The sequence below is a fragment of the Pelodiscus sinensis genome, chromosome 2, assembly GCF_049634645.1.
Source record: "Pelodiscus sinensis isolate JC-2024 chromosome 2, ASM4963464v1, whole genome shotgun sequence".
NCBI lineage: Eukaryota > Metazoa > Chordata > Testudines > Trionychidae > Pelodiscus > Pelodiscus sinensis.
In genome coordinates, this window is record NC_134712.1 from 118408882 (window position 1) to 118426915 (window position 18034).

The 18034-nt window shown below is 41.1% G+C and overlaps 1 protein-coding gene across 5 annotated transcripts in view; it reads right to left on the bottom strand.

The window, feature by feature from the left end:
* Positions 1–211: 211 nt before the first annotated feature.
* Positions 212–18034, bottom strand: part of ZCCHC2 (zinc finger CCHC-type containing 2) — an 86377-nt gene continuing 68554 nt past the window's right edge. For 3 of the 5 annotated variants that reach the window (XM_075921379.1, XM_075921377.1, XM_006122892.4), the window contains 3 exons: positions 7451–7579; positions 3239–4735; positions 212–2234 (listed from right to left, as the gene is read on the bottom strand). In XM_075921379.1, the coding sequence (XP_075777494.1) occupies positions 2167–2234; positions 3239–4735; positions 7451–7579 (1694 nt within the window). In that variant the 3' untranslated portion in view covers positions 212–2166. Of the gene's footprint in view, positions 4736–7450; positions 7580–18034 lie in introns of all 5 variants that reach the window. The other 2 variants (XM_075921380.1, XM_075921378.1) reach the window with 2 other exon arrangements.

Genomic DNA, 18034 nt, shown 5'->3' on the forward strand with positions numbered 1-18034 from the left:
TCATGTGTTTCATAATAGCCTGTATTTATTTAGCCAGTCCAAAATACCATGGCCTTACTTAGGATATGAAATCAAAGTACTTCATACAAAATGGTTCAATACATGCCACTTTCCAGTCAATCAATCAAGTTCCTTATTAAAAACAAGTGGTGCTCTGCTCCTATTTTATTAATGTTATTATGAGTGATAAAGAACAATAGTTACAGATAGATGCTTTTTTTCTTTTTTTATTGCTGTTAATTCAAGGAAAAAAGGTTGCATAAAATCCAATCTTTTCTAGAAATATAAGTGACCTTTCCAGTACATAACATTTCAAATATCAAAGTATATGGTAAACATACAAATAAAGAGAAGGTAACATACCTCCTATTTACAGTACAGTATTTTAAATCATAAAATAAGTTCCATAAAGTACAACTGGCAGGTAATTCACAATGTGAGTCCATTGGTGCTTTAACACCCTCACTTAAACTCAAATGCAGTTAATTCATTCCATAATGCGGTCCAAAAATACCCAGATCAAATAAAAGATTTTTAATGAAAATAATTTCCATTTACTACTTGCTTTTTCTTTTCTTTTTAAATTAAAGCTTTCATCTACCCTCTCCCAGCCTACCCCAAGGGGGGGGGGGGGGGAAGAGTCAATGTATACTGATGCTATAAATATAAATGCTACCCATGAAGAAGTTTAATAAATCAAGCTTTTTTTCCCCCCCTTCAAGTTTGTTTAGCAATTAGGCAGCTGAACCCCAATACAATTTTTCTTTTGTCCCTCTACTGCATACCAGCATCTTAAAAAAAAAAATCTTTCATTTTGTGAGGAATGCCAAAAACCTATGGATATACAGTGGTATTGTTCATCGGTGTTGAATGCAGCAGTCATGAAAAATACACTCAATCTTCCAGATAACCTCAGTGCACTTCAGGAAATCAAATATTACCTGGAAGCAATTTAGTACATATTGGCTTTTAAAAATAAAAATACAGCAGCATTAAACTTACTGACATGACACCAACATGATTAATACCATCTTAGCACACGCTTTTCAGGCTCTCACATTATACCATAATCACACAGTGGTAAATTATTATAAAATAGTGACTTTGCTATTTGGTAGACAGGTCCTAAAACTAATACCTGACTATTTTGTAGAAAAACATAACTTTTGTTCAGACTGAAATAAACCATTTACATTCTAAATACGATGCAACACTAATAGTTTAGGGAAAAATCAAATCCATCAAGTAATCATTCTGTGTTCACACAGAAGTAGAATAGCTTTTTTTAAAAAAGGACTCACTGTCAGCTTTTCATGAGAAATGCGAACACATGGAATGCAACATTCATACCAGTTTTCCCCCCACCCCCACTTTGTCTCTTGGAACAAAAATCAGACTAACCACTACAATGGAAGCAAAACCTTTCAGTTGAAGCTTGTTCATAAATCTATTCATGTCCACAGTTTCATTCCTTTCCCACCTGAAGTACTTCTATTTACTCTGGACCCAAGAGCTGTGTGTATGTATTACAAAGACATTACATATACATACACATACACACTATTCTGCCAGTCTTTAGTCTCACTCCTCACAGGAAGACTAAACAATTTCCCCACATAATTCATGACTATAACAATTTAGTAAAGCATGGACAAATTCTGTACAAGTTGCCAAATATTCTCACTGTCCAATGAAACCATGAGGACACAATGAAAGTGTGAGAGAAAAATACAGCAGCATAAGGAGAATAGGCTGGAGGCAGGATGGGACAGAAGAGGGGTTTTGTGAGGGAACATAACTAAGTTTCTTCTTTCAACCATATGGCTGCTCCACCAGTGATGTCAGAGGTCATAGGACATTTTAAAAAAATGCAGTAAACATTGCACATGTCTCAAGTCTTCAGTGCAAAAGTATGGTTCAAATGCTCTTTTGATTGTTTGGCTGTGTGTTTGAGTTACATGCATTATGCAAGCTTTTTGCAGAACCAGGAGATCAAAGACTCAGTTTTCTTCTTTTGTATTGAACAGAGGTGCAAGAGCAATGAAAAATTCCAAAAAGAATATAAAACCAGGAATATCCCAAATGCAAGACCACAGGAAACATTTCCCTTCTCCCCCCACCAATTCCCCAAACTTCAGTTAGTCATGTAGGCAATGTTTACTTGTTTCAGTCTGCAGAATCCAAGGTATCATTGGAAGGGGGAGGGGGAGGTGCGTATCTCAGTCTGTAAGTGCCTAAAACAGGAAAGAGAACTACTAAGTCACAGCTTACAATTAAACAGATTACAAACCACTATAAGGTATCAAAATGGACATGCTCTTCAAAAGGCACTATCTTGTTCTCCAATCTTATTTAAAAGGAGGGCTCAAACTTCTTAGTTTTTCATCTCCTTGATGAAGTGTCAGCATAAATGAAATCCAATGTGAAAATGTAAAATACTATTTCCCCTGGAAAAATGCTAAGTAAAAGCGATCCCAAAAAACACCAAGATAAATTTTTCATGTTCAAGTTTGGCAAAAATGATTGAAGTCAGACCAGACACACACACACAGAGCATCAGAAAGGAGGTAATGGAAAAAATGTATTTAATGTTCTACAGGTATAAACATTGTTTTCCCCTCTTTTTTGAATGGAAAGAGGATAGAAGTTATAAAACTGACATCACTTAAATTTTGATTTCTTAGTAGTGTCTATGTCAACATCTTTTTTTGCGGCAGCTGTCTTAGAAATCAAACAAAACCCACCTACATATAATAGGTTTTACAGAGGTAAACGTATTTGAACGACCAGTTTGTTTTCCAAATCTTCACACACTTTAGAAATCCAAGCCATGTATCATAGATAGTACCTAACAATTTCCACTCCTTTTTGCTACTGAATTCTCCCAAAACAAAGGGGATAGAAGACTTGACATTAATATCATGCAAGTCTAAAAATATTACCCAAAGCCAGAGAAAAGAGTAACAGTTTAGAACAGAGACGGGTCAATTTCCTAGCCTCTTTTCATACCCCTTTTAAAATTAGTTTAGTACCTGTGAACTCAGTTTCCCCCAGTGTTTTGATTATTGGGCCTAGATAAGCCTTTTTGCAGTTTTATAGCAGACAACTAGTGCACAACGTACATTTATACAAACACACACGCACACACCTTTCTGCATGAACAGAAACAGCATGGTCAGTAAGGTAAATAGAAACTAGTAAACTCAAAAACAAGTCCGTTGGGAGTTATCATGATTACCTTGCTGATTGGCCTCCATAGATGACTGCTTACAGTCCTGCGCATAGTGTCCACTTACACCACAATTGTAACATGAAACATTCCCATTCTTCTTGGGCCCCGATCCATTTGTGTTGGCAACTACATTAGGTGCTGGATATACAGGATAGTACCTCCCAAATCCTGCCATCTGCTGCATACCATAGTTGGCTTGGCTTCCCATTACTGGGTCATGCATCAGTCCATTTGCATATGGAGTCTGAGGCAGGAAAAAAGGAAGTTGTGTTCCATTGCTTTGATGTGCTTGGTTGAGGTAGCTGCCATTGCAAAGAGATGGCAGAGTGAAGAAAGGTGGAACTCTGTAGACTTGTCCATGAATAGGATTATGATAAAAATAGCTATTGATCTGAAGGCTTCCATTGGACCCACAGCTGCATCTACGTCCACAAGAACCACAAGCCCCAGACCCCAACGGTTGTGGAGGCATTAAAGTCCCATTAGTGTTAGTATTTCCAACAGCATTTATATAGGATGTGCTGTCACTCTGTGCAGTGCTGTGTGTTAAAGCAGGGCTTGGGCTAGGGGCAGGGCCTGGTGTGTGGGTAGGTATTGAAGGAGGAATAGTTGACTGGATCTGACCAACACCTAAACTAGCTGATTGAGGTGGTGTAGGACTTGCTACACTGTTCAGCACATTTGTATTCTGGTTGGGCAACCCACTGGTAGCATGAGGAGTGCCAGGTAAAGTATAGGAAGCTGGTGGAGGTGCTGTTGAAAGACCACCTGTGGGAAGAACTACTTTTAGACTGGTAGGCTGAGGGATTGCTCCAGTGTTCCCCTCAATATGAGGCACCATTTGATTCAGTCCTACCACTTGGGATGTCGGTTTTGTGATGGCATCTGCATTAGGAACTGGGGATCCTGGAAAACTACCTGGGCTGTGAACTGGGATAAAGGCAGTATTCGGTGAGCCAATGTTTAAGTTTCCTGTTGGTTGCTGTGTTCCATTTACCGTGCAACTTTCAGACGATCCCTGCGGAGAGGGTATTTTCAATCTATGTATTGCCAAGTGCAAAGCTGGGCTACCAGGCTGGACAGAATGTGGCAGGAAAGTGGACGGTACTGGTAGAGAGGAAGCCAACAGCTCAAGGCGTTTTTCGGATTCACCAGAAGTCACTGGCCCTATTCCAACTGGAGTTGAATTTGCAGATTCTCTCATTGGTGATATAGCAACAGGAGTGGTAACAAGCATTCCCATTGTTTTACCATCAGCAGATATAGGTGGTGGAACTACAGCTTCAGGTTTCTGTGCACCATTGTTTATCACACAGTGTAAGGCAGGCATAAATGAAATGTGTTGAAACTTAGAATTTAAAGGATCCTCTGAAATGCTTCCATTCTCGTTACTCACTGAAGAAATCTGAGCTGCTGTGTTGATGCTTGATGGACTGACAGCACCATAAACAGTAAACCTAGATGCGTTTTGTTTCCCAGAGTCCTCTGAATTGCTGTCTGTATCTGTGGATGAGAAAGCATTAGTGAAAAATTAAAAATGCAAATGAGATTTACTAAATTTCATGGCACAAATAAGTGTTATTTCATCTCAACACAGAATAAATTCAAGACTGTTTATCCACCTTTTCAATTTGAGTTACTGTTTTTCCTCACTTCAAGTAGAGGCATATCTACTTTGTTCTCCATTAGTTGCTTACACCAAATAATCTACTTGCTATTTTGTGTCTGAGACTTACATATCCATAAGTTTAAGTGGAGGGTGCAGATCATATTAAAAACTACTTCCATCCACCTGGAAAGATGGGAAGTCATTATATCCCCAGATGGCACAGTTCTCAAAATATGGGTGGCAGGGGAAGAGGAAAGATCTCAGATACACCATACATATTGTGACAACTTTTCAGCTACAGTACTTTATCTTTAAGGACAGTCAAAACATTTCCATCTGCTACGCTGTCAAATACAACTAAATCTACAGCAGGGGCTCTCAACTGTTTTCCTTTGACAACCCCCAATGTGCTCCAAAAAATCCATGACCCAGCTGCGGCACAACTGTTTTTCTCCATCTAAAAGCCAGGGCCAGCATTAGGGAGAAGCAAGCAGGGCAAATGCCCAGGACCATACATCACAAGGGATTCTGCAAAGCTTAACTCTCCTTTGAATTCAGTCCTGGGTGATGGGGCTTGCGTGGATTTTTAGCTTTCTGCCCTGGGCCCTAATGCTGGCCATATTTGGCAAAACCCCTGAAACCTAACTCACGGCCCCCCAGAGAACCCTGGACACCTGTTTGAGAACCACTGACCTACAGCACTGGAAACAACTATGGTTAGCATTGAAATTTACATACAGAGGTTTGCTACATTTTACAACACCAAGAAATGTTTTTACTCATCTCTTAAATACAAGAAATGCTTTGAAAATTAACAGGTCTTTACATGTTAAGAGCCCAAATGTAATATTAGTGCATGAAAGCCAGAAAGCAGACTTGACTACTAGACCACCATTCAGAGCAAATAAAGCACAAGTAAATGGTGAAAAAAAAATCAATTCAGATGACAAAAGATGAAAATATTATCAGTAGGGATATTTAAAGATATATACAATAATATCTTGACAGTGTTCCTAAAAACTAAACATGTGATGAAACAATTTACTAGTGTCTACATAAAAAAAAAGCGCTAAGTCCATCTTATGCAGTGCATGCCACAAAGCGTTACTCCCAATGGTCTCCTTTTCACATCTGGCTTCTACCCCAGCCTTGTGTTTATCCAGCTCCACAATATATTCTGTATATATCCTCACTCAACATCACATTTGGTTTTGTTTAAAAACAAACACAAAAAAACCCACAAAAAACACTGAATGTAGACTAGTATAAGGCACTGAGATAGGGCTACTTATAAGGAACCTACAGAAGAGTTTAAAAATGCTATGCAGGAAGTCTGAGGCAGGAACGAGCTGAAATCTTTTACAAAGCAAACATACAAAGTTACAGAAGGTGGAAAAACTTCATATCCCCCACAAAACAAGTTTTTCTTGACTTGTCAACTTGAGAGACATTACAGGTGAAAGAGTGATAGTGTAATTGTGACACACATTAGCAATCTTACATTCAAATCTCATTGTGAGGATTTTTTATATTTGGTATAACGCTGAGCATTGCTCCTTTTTCATCAGGGGTATGTTAGCAGCAATGTATTTATCTTATGATTTGTATAATTTATATTAAAGTAAAATTAAAAGCTATTTTAAAAAGCTTGTGAAAATAGCTGCTATAAGGAAAGCTGACAGCAGAACATTCTCCTTATTTCAAAAATAAACCTAAGTGACATTGATCCTGTAGTGAACAAATGCAATATCTGTGCATCATCTCACTGCATTTCATACAACTTGGTAATTAAAATCAACCCCCCCCCCAAAAACCAAAAGCACACCACCAAAAAAACCCACAACTTTTTTCAGTTATAAAAACTTTGAAAACTGCCAAAAAGTTGTAGCATTATTGTAAGTAAATCTTTAACTTGTTACAGAACTGTGTGTGCGTGTGTGTGCAGGAGATTTATTTCTTCACTATTTTCTGGGCGTGCCATGTTCCATGAACTATACTCCTTTACAGTCAAATCCACTGTTTATTTACTAATCTTTGGAAGACACAAATTACATTTTCCTATTTTCATAGGAATGCATGTGAGACAAGTAGTTATAATAGTATAAAATGAATGGTACAAATTAAATATTACAAGGTGAGTATTTATTGCCTCTAGGCATCAATACTTTAAAATTTATCTAGGTGTTCTTTACCATCAACACAAATGTGTACTGGGATGTAAGTTAAGTGTCACTTAATATAGCTTTAGTGTTTTGGAAAGAAGAGGAAAACCTTAGTGAAATTCCTGGGAGTACTGTTTTCATGGAGTCATAAAATTAGTGAATTGGCAAATTGAATATACCTAGAATTGTGAATTACTTAACTTTGCAAAACACTTTGAAACAGCAATGACAACTTGAATCCTGACCAACTGGCAATGTGGTAATGACAGAGGCAATCACAACTACACTACTTTTAAATAGAGTATAGGAATAAAGATTAAACCAGACCATAAGTAGAGCATTCCAGAGTAAGTAGTAAAACTCATTATTTGCCCTAATGAGGTGTACAAACAAGTACACGCACACACACGCACACACACGCACACACACACAGAGCACCAATCCAACCTCTGTCTTTCTCGTCTTCACTTTCAAAGCTTTCCCTCCCATCATGTCGTGGACTAGAAGGAGAACTGTAACTCTCTGAAGATGTTTCTCCAAATGTGTCATGTCCAGATCCAACGTCCACATTCAGATCTAAAAATAAAAAGAACTTCTCTTTTTATTTTGTATCACACTGTACGGAAGTTGGGTTATTTTGGATCACTCACAAGCTAGTTCAGGTATTATAATGTCAAAAAGAATAAAAAGTATAAACGCTCAAATGGTGTCCTTTGCTGAACTGCAGTATAACAATCATGCTCTTTCCCTTGAATTTCTAGCAGTCAAATACACTGCTAAGAGGACTTTTGACTAAACACACACTTCCCCCATCTTAGACATATTGGGACAAAGTTCAATTTCCTGGGGAGTTTGAAAAGCTAAATGTGTAGTAAAAACAGTTATGATAGATCATATCACCCATCCTACCCAACAAAGTGCAAGCAGACTTTCAGACTGAGAATTTTGTATTTGATCAAGTAAGAGACTATGGAGGTTTTCCTAAGATTGTCTTAGCTATAAAATAACTCTAAAACAACAAATGGCCCTGTAGCATCTTAGAAATAAAAAAAAAAATTAAATCATATGAGCTTTCATGGCTCAGAAGAAGTGGGTTGTGCCCACGAAAGCTATATATTTTTTATTAGTCTAGGTGCTACAGGACCATTTGTTGTTTACATTTTTTAGTTACAGATTAACATGGCTACCCCTCTGAGACAGATATAAAAGTTAATTATTTGCTGCTTTGGTCACTGAAAAGATCCTGAAATGGAATGTCATAAGTAACTGACAGTATACAAAACTACAATGTAATTAACTATCACCCTTACCAGATAGGCCAAAGGGAATAATCCGGATAGGGTTTAAATTCTGAACCAGAGAGAGGCATAGTTCCCTCTAACATGCGCACTTGTGCAGCCTCACACAAAAAATTCTAGGCCTACCCACCTAGTCTGCAGAGCCGTGCAACAGTGCTCACTACTCACTTTCCTGCTGGAAGGTGAGTGGCATGGTGGTGGGTCCTGGCTACGCGGAATGCCACACAGCCTGGCTGGCTGGGGCTGCATGGATGGAGGGTGGCTGCCACTGTGTGATCTGGCTGGAGCTGGGGCATGGTGAGGCTGTCCCTACTGGGTCCCAATTCCAGCTCTGACAGGCATAACCCTGTATTACTCTTCTCTGCATATTCTCCATTTTTTCCCCTTTATTCAGCCCACTGTAAGTACTTCCCCTTCTGATATTTATTGTACTATTCCAGTGAGTGTGGGTTTGCTCCAGGGGGCTTGGAACAGGTGTCCCTTGGACGGCAGGGACTCTGCCTGGTGCATTGTTGCAAGAACCTTTTCTTTTGCTTGCAGAGCAGACTCCATTTTGGGCATGAGGGCTCTCAAGTTGCAAGTGTTTACTGACTATTAAATGAAATCTTCCAGTAACAGAAGAAGAATGAAGGGTGGAATGGGGAGGAGAGTGGAATAAAAGAGTTCTAGGAGGTCAGTAGATGGTTGTGTTTGTTAATTTCCTCACATCTTTGAAAACAATTTCCCATGTGTAAAGGAAGTTGTACTGCTGATCAAAGTTAAGATACAAAGACAGATTAGTGTGTGACAGCAGCACAGGAAAAGAACTTCCCAAAAGGTTTCTTGCTGAATAAAACAAAGAATCCTAATCTGGAAAGTTTGTAGTGATTGGTAAGAAAATCCTTCCCTATGAAAATTGCAGTGTGGAAATAATTTTTTTTTGCTTTTTGTAATCCATGCTATGTATGCAATTTACTGTGTCAGTTTAAAAAGTGTCATTTCAGAGTTTTAAAGTGGCAAAATACATTTTTCAATTCCTTAACTGAATTCATAGCAATGTTTACGGATACACATATACATTATGGAAGGAGGCGGGATATAGATGAACTCATGGATATGCCTTCCTTACAGGCTCCAAGTGCTCTATTCTTTGGTCTTTTCTTCTGGGCCATACACTGGAGTTGAATGGAAATTGGGTCAGCTGGATTTTCTAACTGGCCTTTGATGAAGTAAGTAATTTGCATTGTTGGGGGTTTCCTTTGTTTCCTAATTGTGCACAATGTTAATGCCACAACAGACTACTTCTCACTCTCAGAAGGGCCGCCATGTTAGTCTGCAACCTTAGAAACAATGAGTAGTCCAGTGGCACTTTAGAGACTAACAAAAATATATAGAATGATGAGCTTTCATGGGTAAAACCCACTTCAACTCATCTGATGAAGTGGAAACAGAAACCAGCATATCTAATGAAGTGGATTTTACCCACGAATGATCAGGATTCTATATATTTTGTTAGTATCAAAGATGTCACAGGACTACTCATTACTTCTCAATCTGACCAGACTGAGATCTTGAACTATCTTACATATTTGCAGAAAGTCTAAAGGTGGTGGAAGCTGTGTTTTTTCTAGTGGATCAGGGAGAATATAGTATTAATGTGGGATTCAGCTCTTCTGTGAACAAGGCAAATGCTGTGCAGGCAAGGTACAAGGCACCAACTTGGTACGTCTCCCCAAAACAGAGCCTGAAACAATGCATATCACAGGATGATATGGTGCAAACCTCATATTACAAGGAAGCAAAAGGCCACATACAGCGGTCCTCATATTCTATAGTAACCAACTGCATTAAAAAGTCCTTAACTCAAATATAGCAGTACAGGATTGCTTCCCTGGCCTCAGTGTATAAGTGACCAAACAAAAAAGTTTCTTTTTTCATTCACATGGGCATCTTTCCAGTATACAGACCTGGGCTGACCAACAGTGCAATAAATTGGCCCATTGGCTTTTATCACAAAACCTAGGGAGAGAGTTTGGCCTTATTGTGCTATCACTTAAAAACAAAGCTGTCAATTAAAATAAATGCTGACACTTATTTAAAAGTCCATGGCAAGATATAGCCCTCAGGTAACTCAAAAGAATCAAACCCTTGTTCAAATAAATCAGAAATAGAAAGCAAAACCAAGGAGTCCAAAGAGTACTGTGGAAGGACAATAAAATACATCACAAATGGGGCATAATCAAGACTGCTGAGAAAACATCCAATTTCAGCATCTGATGAAGGGAGGACCACTTTTCCAGAAGAGAATATATATACACATTTTTGCATATAAATACACACCACATGGCTACTGAAAATTTTGCAGTATTAATTTTATTTGATTTTATATTTAAAGTCATGCACCTTGTTAATTATCACTTGTTTTAGTATTCTTTCTTCCATAATATTTAAAATAAAAATATATAAAAGATATTTGTTATTAACTGGTAGGATACCCTGGTGGCACACATCCGAAGAAGTGCCCATAACCTCAATATTGGTGTACAAGACAAAACTCACTCTGCTCACAGATGGAAAATCTTAGAGGGAACAACTGGTCAGAGGCATTGCTCTAGCCTTCCCTACATGTTCTCCTTAAAAGCCCCCAGACCTTCCTTGACCAGAATTCTTGACGTATGTATTTTCAGTCTCAAATAATAAGCTCTCCAGACCAAATTAGTACCATGTAAACTTACAATGTCAAGTTACTGCTTGCCATTTTCTCAAGCCACCACTATATTTAAATACAGGATATTATCTGAGTCTCATCTGAGAGAACTTAAATCAGTTCTTTTATCCAAACAAAAAATATAAGACAGATAGGTACCGCAGCATAGAGCTGGTTGACAAAGGACATTAATTTTTTCAGTATATTTTACTGCCGAGCAAAACATCCTATATTATTCTCATACAGACTAAAAAAAAAAAAGACCCAAAAATAAGATTCTAGCATTTAAAAAACAAATTATGTCAACTAAGTATCTCTCTTCCAGGACAGAGTTCAGACACTAGGTCAGGGTTGGGCAAGATGGGGTCTGTAGGCAGATCCGGCCTGCAGCCCACCTGGCTCTCCTCTGGCCCCAGGCCAATCCAGGCCTGGGAACAGGGGAGCGCATGAGGTCTCCTCCCTCAACTAAGAGCGCATGGCACCAGAGGCCCCACCCCTCAGATTTAGGACAGAAGACTTAAGCGAGAGGGAAGATCTCAATTTCTCCCATATGTACAAATCATCACTAAAGTCACATCTTTGCCATTTCTGATGACAGATTATTGGTATGAGAAAGGGAAGGTAGCAAAGATAGGGAAGAAGCATGATTAGGAACAAAAGTTAAATTTGACATATAAGGTTAGATTTACTGAGACAAAATTCAATTAAGGAGGAAGGAGAGAGAAAAGTGAAAATAGTTAATGAATAACCTCTAATATTACAGTTTTGCTTTCCAACAATTTGAGCCCTTCAAAACCACAGATTATTTGCTTTATATCCACAAATGTAGATGCAGGTATCTGCAGCTCATTTTTACTGATATGTACAGGCAGTCCCCGGGTTACGTACAAGATAGGGACTGTAGGTTTGTTCTTAAGTTGAATCTGTATGTAAGTCGGAACTGGCGTCCAGATTCAGCCGCTGCTGAAACTGACCGCCAGTTCTGACTTACATACAGAATCAACTTAAGAACCCCAAGCGTCCCCAAGTCAGCTGCTGCTGAAACTGATCAGCAGCTGATTCCAGGAAGCCCGGGGCAGAGCAACTCTGCCTCGGGCTTCCTGTAGTCAATGCTGGTCAGTTTCAGCAGCGGCTAAATCAGGACGCCTGGGGCAGAGCAGCTGGGGTGCTGCTGGGTTGCTCCAGTAGCACCGCTCCTCGGCACTACTGGACCAACCCAGCAACACCCCATCTGCTCTGCCCCAGGCGTCCTGATTCAGCCGCTGCTGAAACTGACCAGCAGCGGCTGAATCAGGACCAGAGCAGCTGGGGTGCTGCTGGGTTGGACCAGTAGCGCCCAGAGCGGCGCTGCGGGACCAACTGGCAGCACCCCAGCTGCTCTGCCACAGGCGTCCGGAGAAAAGCCTAGTCTGCTGGAGGAGGGGGGGGCGTACTAACTGCGCCCCCCCCCAACCCGGCAGACCAGGAAGACACGGGCGGCGGACCGAGAAGCACCGCCGTCCCGCCGCCTGGGTCCTCCGCGGCTTTACTCCCAGTCTCCATGGTCTGCTGGAGACCAGCAGACCAGGAAGACGGGGAGCAAAGCCTGAGGACGCCGGCAGCAGGACAGCCGCGGGGCGTCTGGGCTGTCCCGCTGCCGGCTTCCCCCGCGGCTTTGCAAAGCCTCGGGGAAGCCGGCAGCGGAGCAGCTCAGGCGCGCCTGGGGTGCCCCGCTGCCCGAGCCCCCCCGCAGCTTTGCTCTGCGTCTTCTTGGTCTGCAGACCAGGGAGACGCAGAGAAAGCCCCAGAATACATGGGCGGCAGGACCGCGAGGTCCCGCAGTCCGTGTTCTCTGGGGCAGCCCCGTTCGTAACTGCGGATCCGACGTAAGTCGGATCCGCGTAAGTCGGGGACTGCCTGTATGTGGATACAAATTTTTTATCAAGAACCCTGCTAATCTGCAGATTTCACTTTGATATCTGTAGGTATGTACATCCACAGTTGTCAATGCAGATATCTGTGCCTCATTTTTGCAGATGGTAGAGCACAAATCTGCATCTGTGCTCTACCAACAATGCTTCCCGTCCCCCACACAAAACAATAGTTGGAAGAGGAGAGGAAAATAGAAAAGTGAAAATAGTACTCCTGTAGGTGTTCTGTGCCAAGAATAATTCTACAAAGTTCTCCATAACTTATCTGCTAAAACAACACTATAATCACTCTGATTCCAGTTATTTTAGTATTTAACATCAAAATACTTGTCAATACATACAATAGCAAAAAGATTTCCACAGGAATAGAGAATTAAAGAAGCCCATCAACAACCCAAGTTCCAGTTGGAGGAAGGTAGAGGGGGCTGTGCAGGTCCCCCAAAGCTCAGACACCTGCACTCCCATTCATTCAGAACCCAGCTGTGGGGCACCTCCGAGACACCAACACCATGCTCCCTGCAAAGCTCAGCTGCAGGGCAACTCAAGGCCCAGACAAAAGTACCCCGAGTGCCTTTACTGTCTCCTGATGGGACAGTATGGTGTCATCCTACCCTTCCTCATCCTTTGCCAGTGCTGGTTGGGTCCAAGTTTTAGCAGAACTAGTTTTCTATCTTTACAAGCAACTGACAGATTGAGGAGCCTGTAGAACATTTTTAGAACTTCCATTTGTTAGCATAAGTGTTTCAATGAGATGGGCTCTCTGTATTTGCCTTTTCAGGCCACAGATCTCTGTAGAACTGCTATGGTGAAGGGTTTCCTAGGACATTCCAGAGCCCTAAAAATGGATGCTATTTTTCAAAGATCTTAAATAGTACCAGAAACCGATACATTAGTCATGATTGGTTCTTGCTGTTAAGGATGAGAACAAAAATCATCACTTGAGAGAAACTGGCTGCTGTGCTAAGGCAAGTTAATATATATTTACAATCTTAGCTTAACTGAAATCTACAACACCCCACTAAAAGCACTGAAAAATAGAAAATGACTCTTCTGCCCTACCTTATGCTCTGGCACAACTCCTATTGCTTTCAATATGTGTGTTGACATGATATTTTAAATAGAACCTTTACTTCAGTCAATATGTCGTAACAGACATCAAACCACGAGGATAAATCAAAAGAGCTCGCACAAGTTTTTCCTGTGAAAAGTACACCAGCACCGCTGCAGATAGGACACCACTCACTGAAGACATCTCATTTTTTCACCTTCAACGGCATCAGAACAATTATAGACAACTGGCATACATTTTGGTTATGTTAGGCATAAACTAGGGATGTGAAAGGTTAACTAGTAACCATCACCATTAACGGGTGACATCCTAGTTCTGGTTAACTGGTGGGGGGGCTAGAGCAGTTCCCTGCCCACCATGGGCAGGGGAAGGACCTTTCGCAGACCAGGGCTGCAGACAGGAGTTGCTCCAGCAAAAACGTAATGTTTAACTGGTTAACCAATTACATGGTTTACTTCTGGTTGCTCCAGAAGTAGAACAACAAAAACAAAAAAACCGGTTACTTACCTCGTAACTATTGTTCTTCAAGATGTGCTGCTCATGTCCATTCCAGCTAGATACATGCACACGGTGTGCACAGATTCCGGAGCTTTTTCCCTTAGCAGTACCTGTCAAGCCAACCAGGGAGCCCTCCTAGAGTGGCGCCAGCAGGGGTATATATGCACTGATATACTGGTGCCACTCTAGAGGGGCTCCCTGACTGGCTCAATGGGTACTAAGGGAAAAGCTCCAGAATCCATGCACGCGGCACACACCCTTAACTTGAATGTACACGAGCAAACACTCCAAGAACTTCATGTTTAACCAGGTAACCAATTATATGGGATTTTACCTCTAGCACAAACCCAAAAAGGAAAGTGCCATTACCATCTGCGAACCACAACTCAAGGTATTTGCATAAAAATGAAGACACTAAAATGTAAAAGATTCCTGCAGTGCCTTTAACTCCATCAGCAGCTGAGGCTGCTCAGCAACTGAAGTTCCCATCAAGCACTTTCCCACAAGTTTAATGCTCTGTTAAAGAGGACAACTGAGGCCCTAGCACTACATTATTTTTCAGTTCGCAATCAGCACATTATGGTTTACAAAAATGAACCATTTAATTTCTACAAAATGCACCTTTCAAAAGAGGACAATGTGCGTGATAAAAGTTCTTTAAAAAAATACTAGTTTAAGAAGTCACCTCTGGAAGAAAGAAATGTTCATTACAAAAAGCCCATTAGCCAGACTGTTTTAGGAGTGTAAAAGAATCTCTGAAGTGATCAGATATGGAGGATTCTCACCTGCAGCTGGAGGTCCCTCAAGATGTGTGATCCCTATCTGTATGCCACAGGTGTGAATGCACGCCATGTGCCTGAGTCTAGAGATTCTCAACAAGCCATGTCCATTAGTACAGACACACACACACACACACACACACACACTTGCCTTCCTCATGATCCAGACTGAGGGCATAAAAAGACAGTGGGGGCCAATGGAGTATTTGATTTTGTCATCTTCCTCAATTAGAAGATAGGAGGAATTAATCCTGATAGGATAAAGGGCTCACATTCTCAGAAGTTCTGGGAACAAAAGTTGTGAGGGCAAGTTGGGTGCTATGAGATTGACTCTTGTCCTATCACAACTGAGTTTTTCTAACACCTATGGTAGCAGGGGAATGTGTGGAAAGGCGCATCAAAGTTGGCCCATTCATGACAGCAGGAGAGAGTCACTGCCTATAATTGCTTTGGAGCAGTATTGGCGAAGTTTCCTCTTTGCTCGGTACAAGGAGAGCCCATTGATATACTCCCAGCTATCTGAATGTCTCACTCATGACAGAATTGCAGAGAAGTGCCTGCTTGGGTTGTCTATTCTGAATGCCTGGAAGGTAAGTTGCTCGGGTAACCATGTGGTTTCTGGTGTACCAATTCCAAAAGCCTGATGGCTACTATGCAAAGAGACTTTTGCTCCACCTCTGCTAGCTTTATATAAAAGACTACAGTGATGCTATATAACATTACTTGGAAACAAAGCAAATATTTAGCATGAGTTTGACTTGCTTCAGCTCAAGTGAAAGTGGGCCTACCAGATTACAAGATGTGATGACCCTGGAGACAATGGTCACTCTGGTATTTATATGGTCATCCTCTGTCAAGAAGGACAAAAGCCAGGACTATACACAGCATAAATGAAGTCTGACAAATAGTGTTTTACGTACACAAGGCCATGCAGCCCAGCAAAGAGTGTTCATTAACCATAGTCTTTTGTCTTTGAATAACCTGTTATCAGTTTGTCTATTAACTGAAATGTTTCCCCGGGGTGGGCGTTTGGGAGGGGGGGGGGGAAGAGGAGGAAGGCTTTCTGAAAATGGAGTCCAATGCCACTCTGATTAAGTATATCATTGGTGTGGTGGCAAAATGGACTTTTCTTTGTTTATGCAAACACTTCACTTTGCCAGAAATGGAAGCAGGAAAAAAAAGGCCACCTGAACATGTGGCTAGAGTGACTTAATACTAGGTAAGATCTAGTCATCAAAATACAGGAAAAGTGGAAACAGCCAACAGGGAAACCTTTGAATACCCTGAGCACTAATGCTAATCCAAAGGGAAGGACTCTGAACTGGTAATGTCTGACTAATCAGGAACTGAAGCAATTCTGTAGTACAGATTATACAGCCGTGAAAGTAACTTAAAAATTTCTTACAGGTACTGTCCTATTGCAACCCAGGTTCCTGCCAGCTCAATAAATAGCATGCTTAAGCTAAGAGTGCTGCAAACAGGGGCAGTATAACTATATTCATTTGTAAATAAGGGCTGGGAGAAGTTGTAGCATATTAACATATTAACTTAGATAAAAGTGTGATATAGTTAACTCTGTGCTCACTTGCACAGTTTGGGGTTCAAAGCAAAATAAGCCTGTCTATTCCATCTGCCTCTGGGTCCTCCTATTCTTTTCCAAGAAAAAAGAAGTTTTCATATGGAGAACAATTAATCACATTTACTTTTTTTTTTGGGGGGGGGGGGGGGAGGAGATTGATTATTGATGCAAGTGTAAGCAACCTGAATTTGACGAAGATATTCAGTTGCCCAGAAAGGCCTCCACCACCCTGCTTCTATTTTGGGAAAGAAGTAACGAGGAATACCCTTGATAATGAATGGCAATTATTCTATAGCCCCTTGCTGAAAAGGGACCTGTATCCTGACAATCTCCTTGAGAGCAGTTTCTGAAGAGGGACTAGAGAGGGGAAAGTGGATGGAGAGAAATTTCAGGGTGTAACCATGGTGAATAATTTCTAGAAGCCAACTGTCTGCCATGATAAATCATAATTGTATGCAAAAAGTGAGAGATTGACCCAAAAGCTGGGGGACAGAAATGGTAGGCATCAATAAAAGAGTTGCTCATCTTGTGCAGTAATGAGAGTTCTTTGAAATGTGTTTCCCAATGAGTGCTCCACTCTAGGTGCTGGTGGGTCCTTGGCTCCAGCAATTGGAGCGCTTTCTAGCAGTGCCCTGTTGCACATGCACAGTGGTATCTCCTCGTGCTGTTAGTTGTATATGCAGCACCTCCGTTCCTTCTCTACCTTTGGGCATGCCCCAAAGCAGCTCCAAAAGTAGGGGAGGAGGATAGTGGAGCACCCACAGGAACATGTCTTGAAGAACTCCTATTACTGCACAAAGTGAGTAACTCTCTTCTTTGATTGATGTTCCCCCCCCTTGTGTGCTCCACTCGAGGTACCTTAAGAGCAGTGTCCATTTCGAGGATGCGAGTTTTGGAGCTGTGAGTGAATTGCCCCAGACACTGTGGAGAGAACCTCTTGGGCCACTGATGCTGTCGGGATTAAACCAAAAATTAGAGCGCAACATTGACATTTGTCATCTTCTGTGAAAGGAAGTATTTTGAATATAAAACCCTCTTCCTTGATAGGCTGATGAAACTGGTTCTATGGCCCCAATTTGCTGCAGATGTTTAACCTCTATTTGTAGGAGGTCTTCATGAGATGGGTCCCTGAAGAGGGATGGGTAAAGGGAAAGGATGTGAAGGGTTTGGAGCAGCCCAGATGATCTCTAAAACCCACCAGTCTGATGTTAT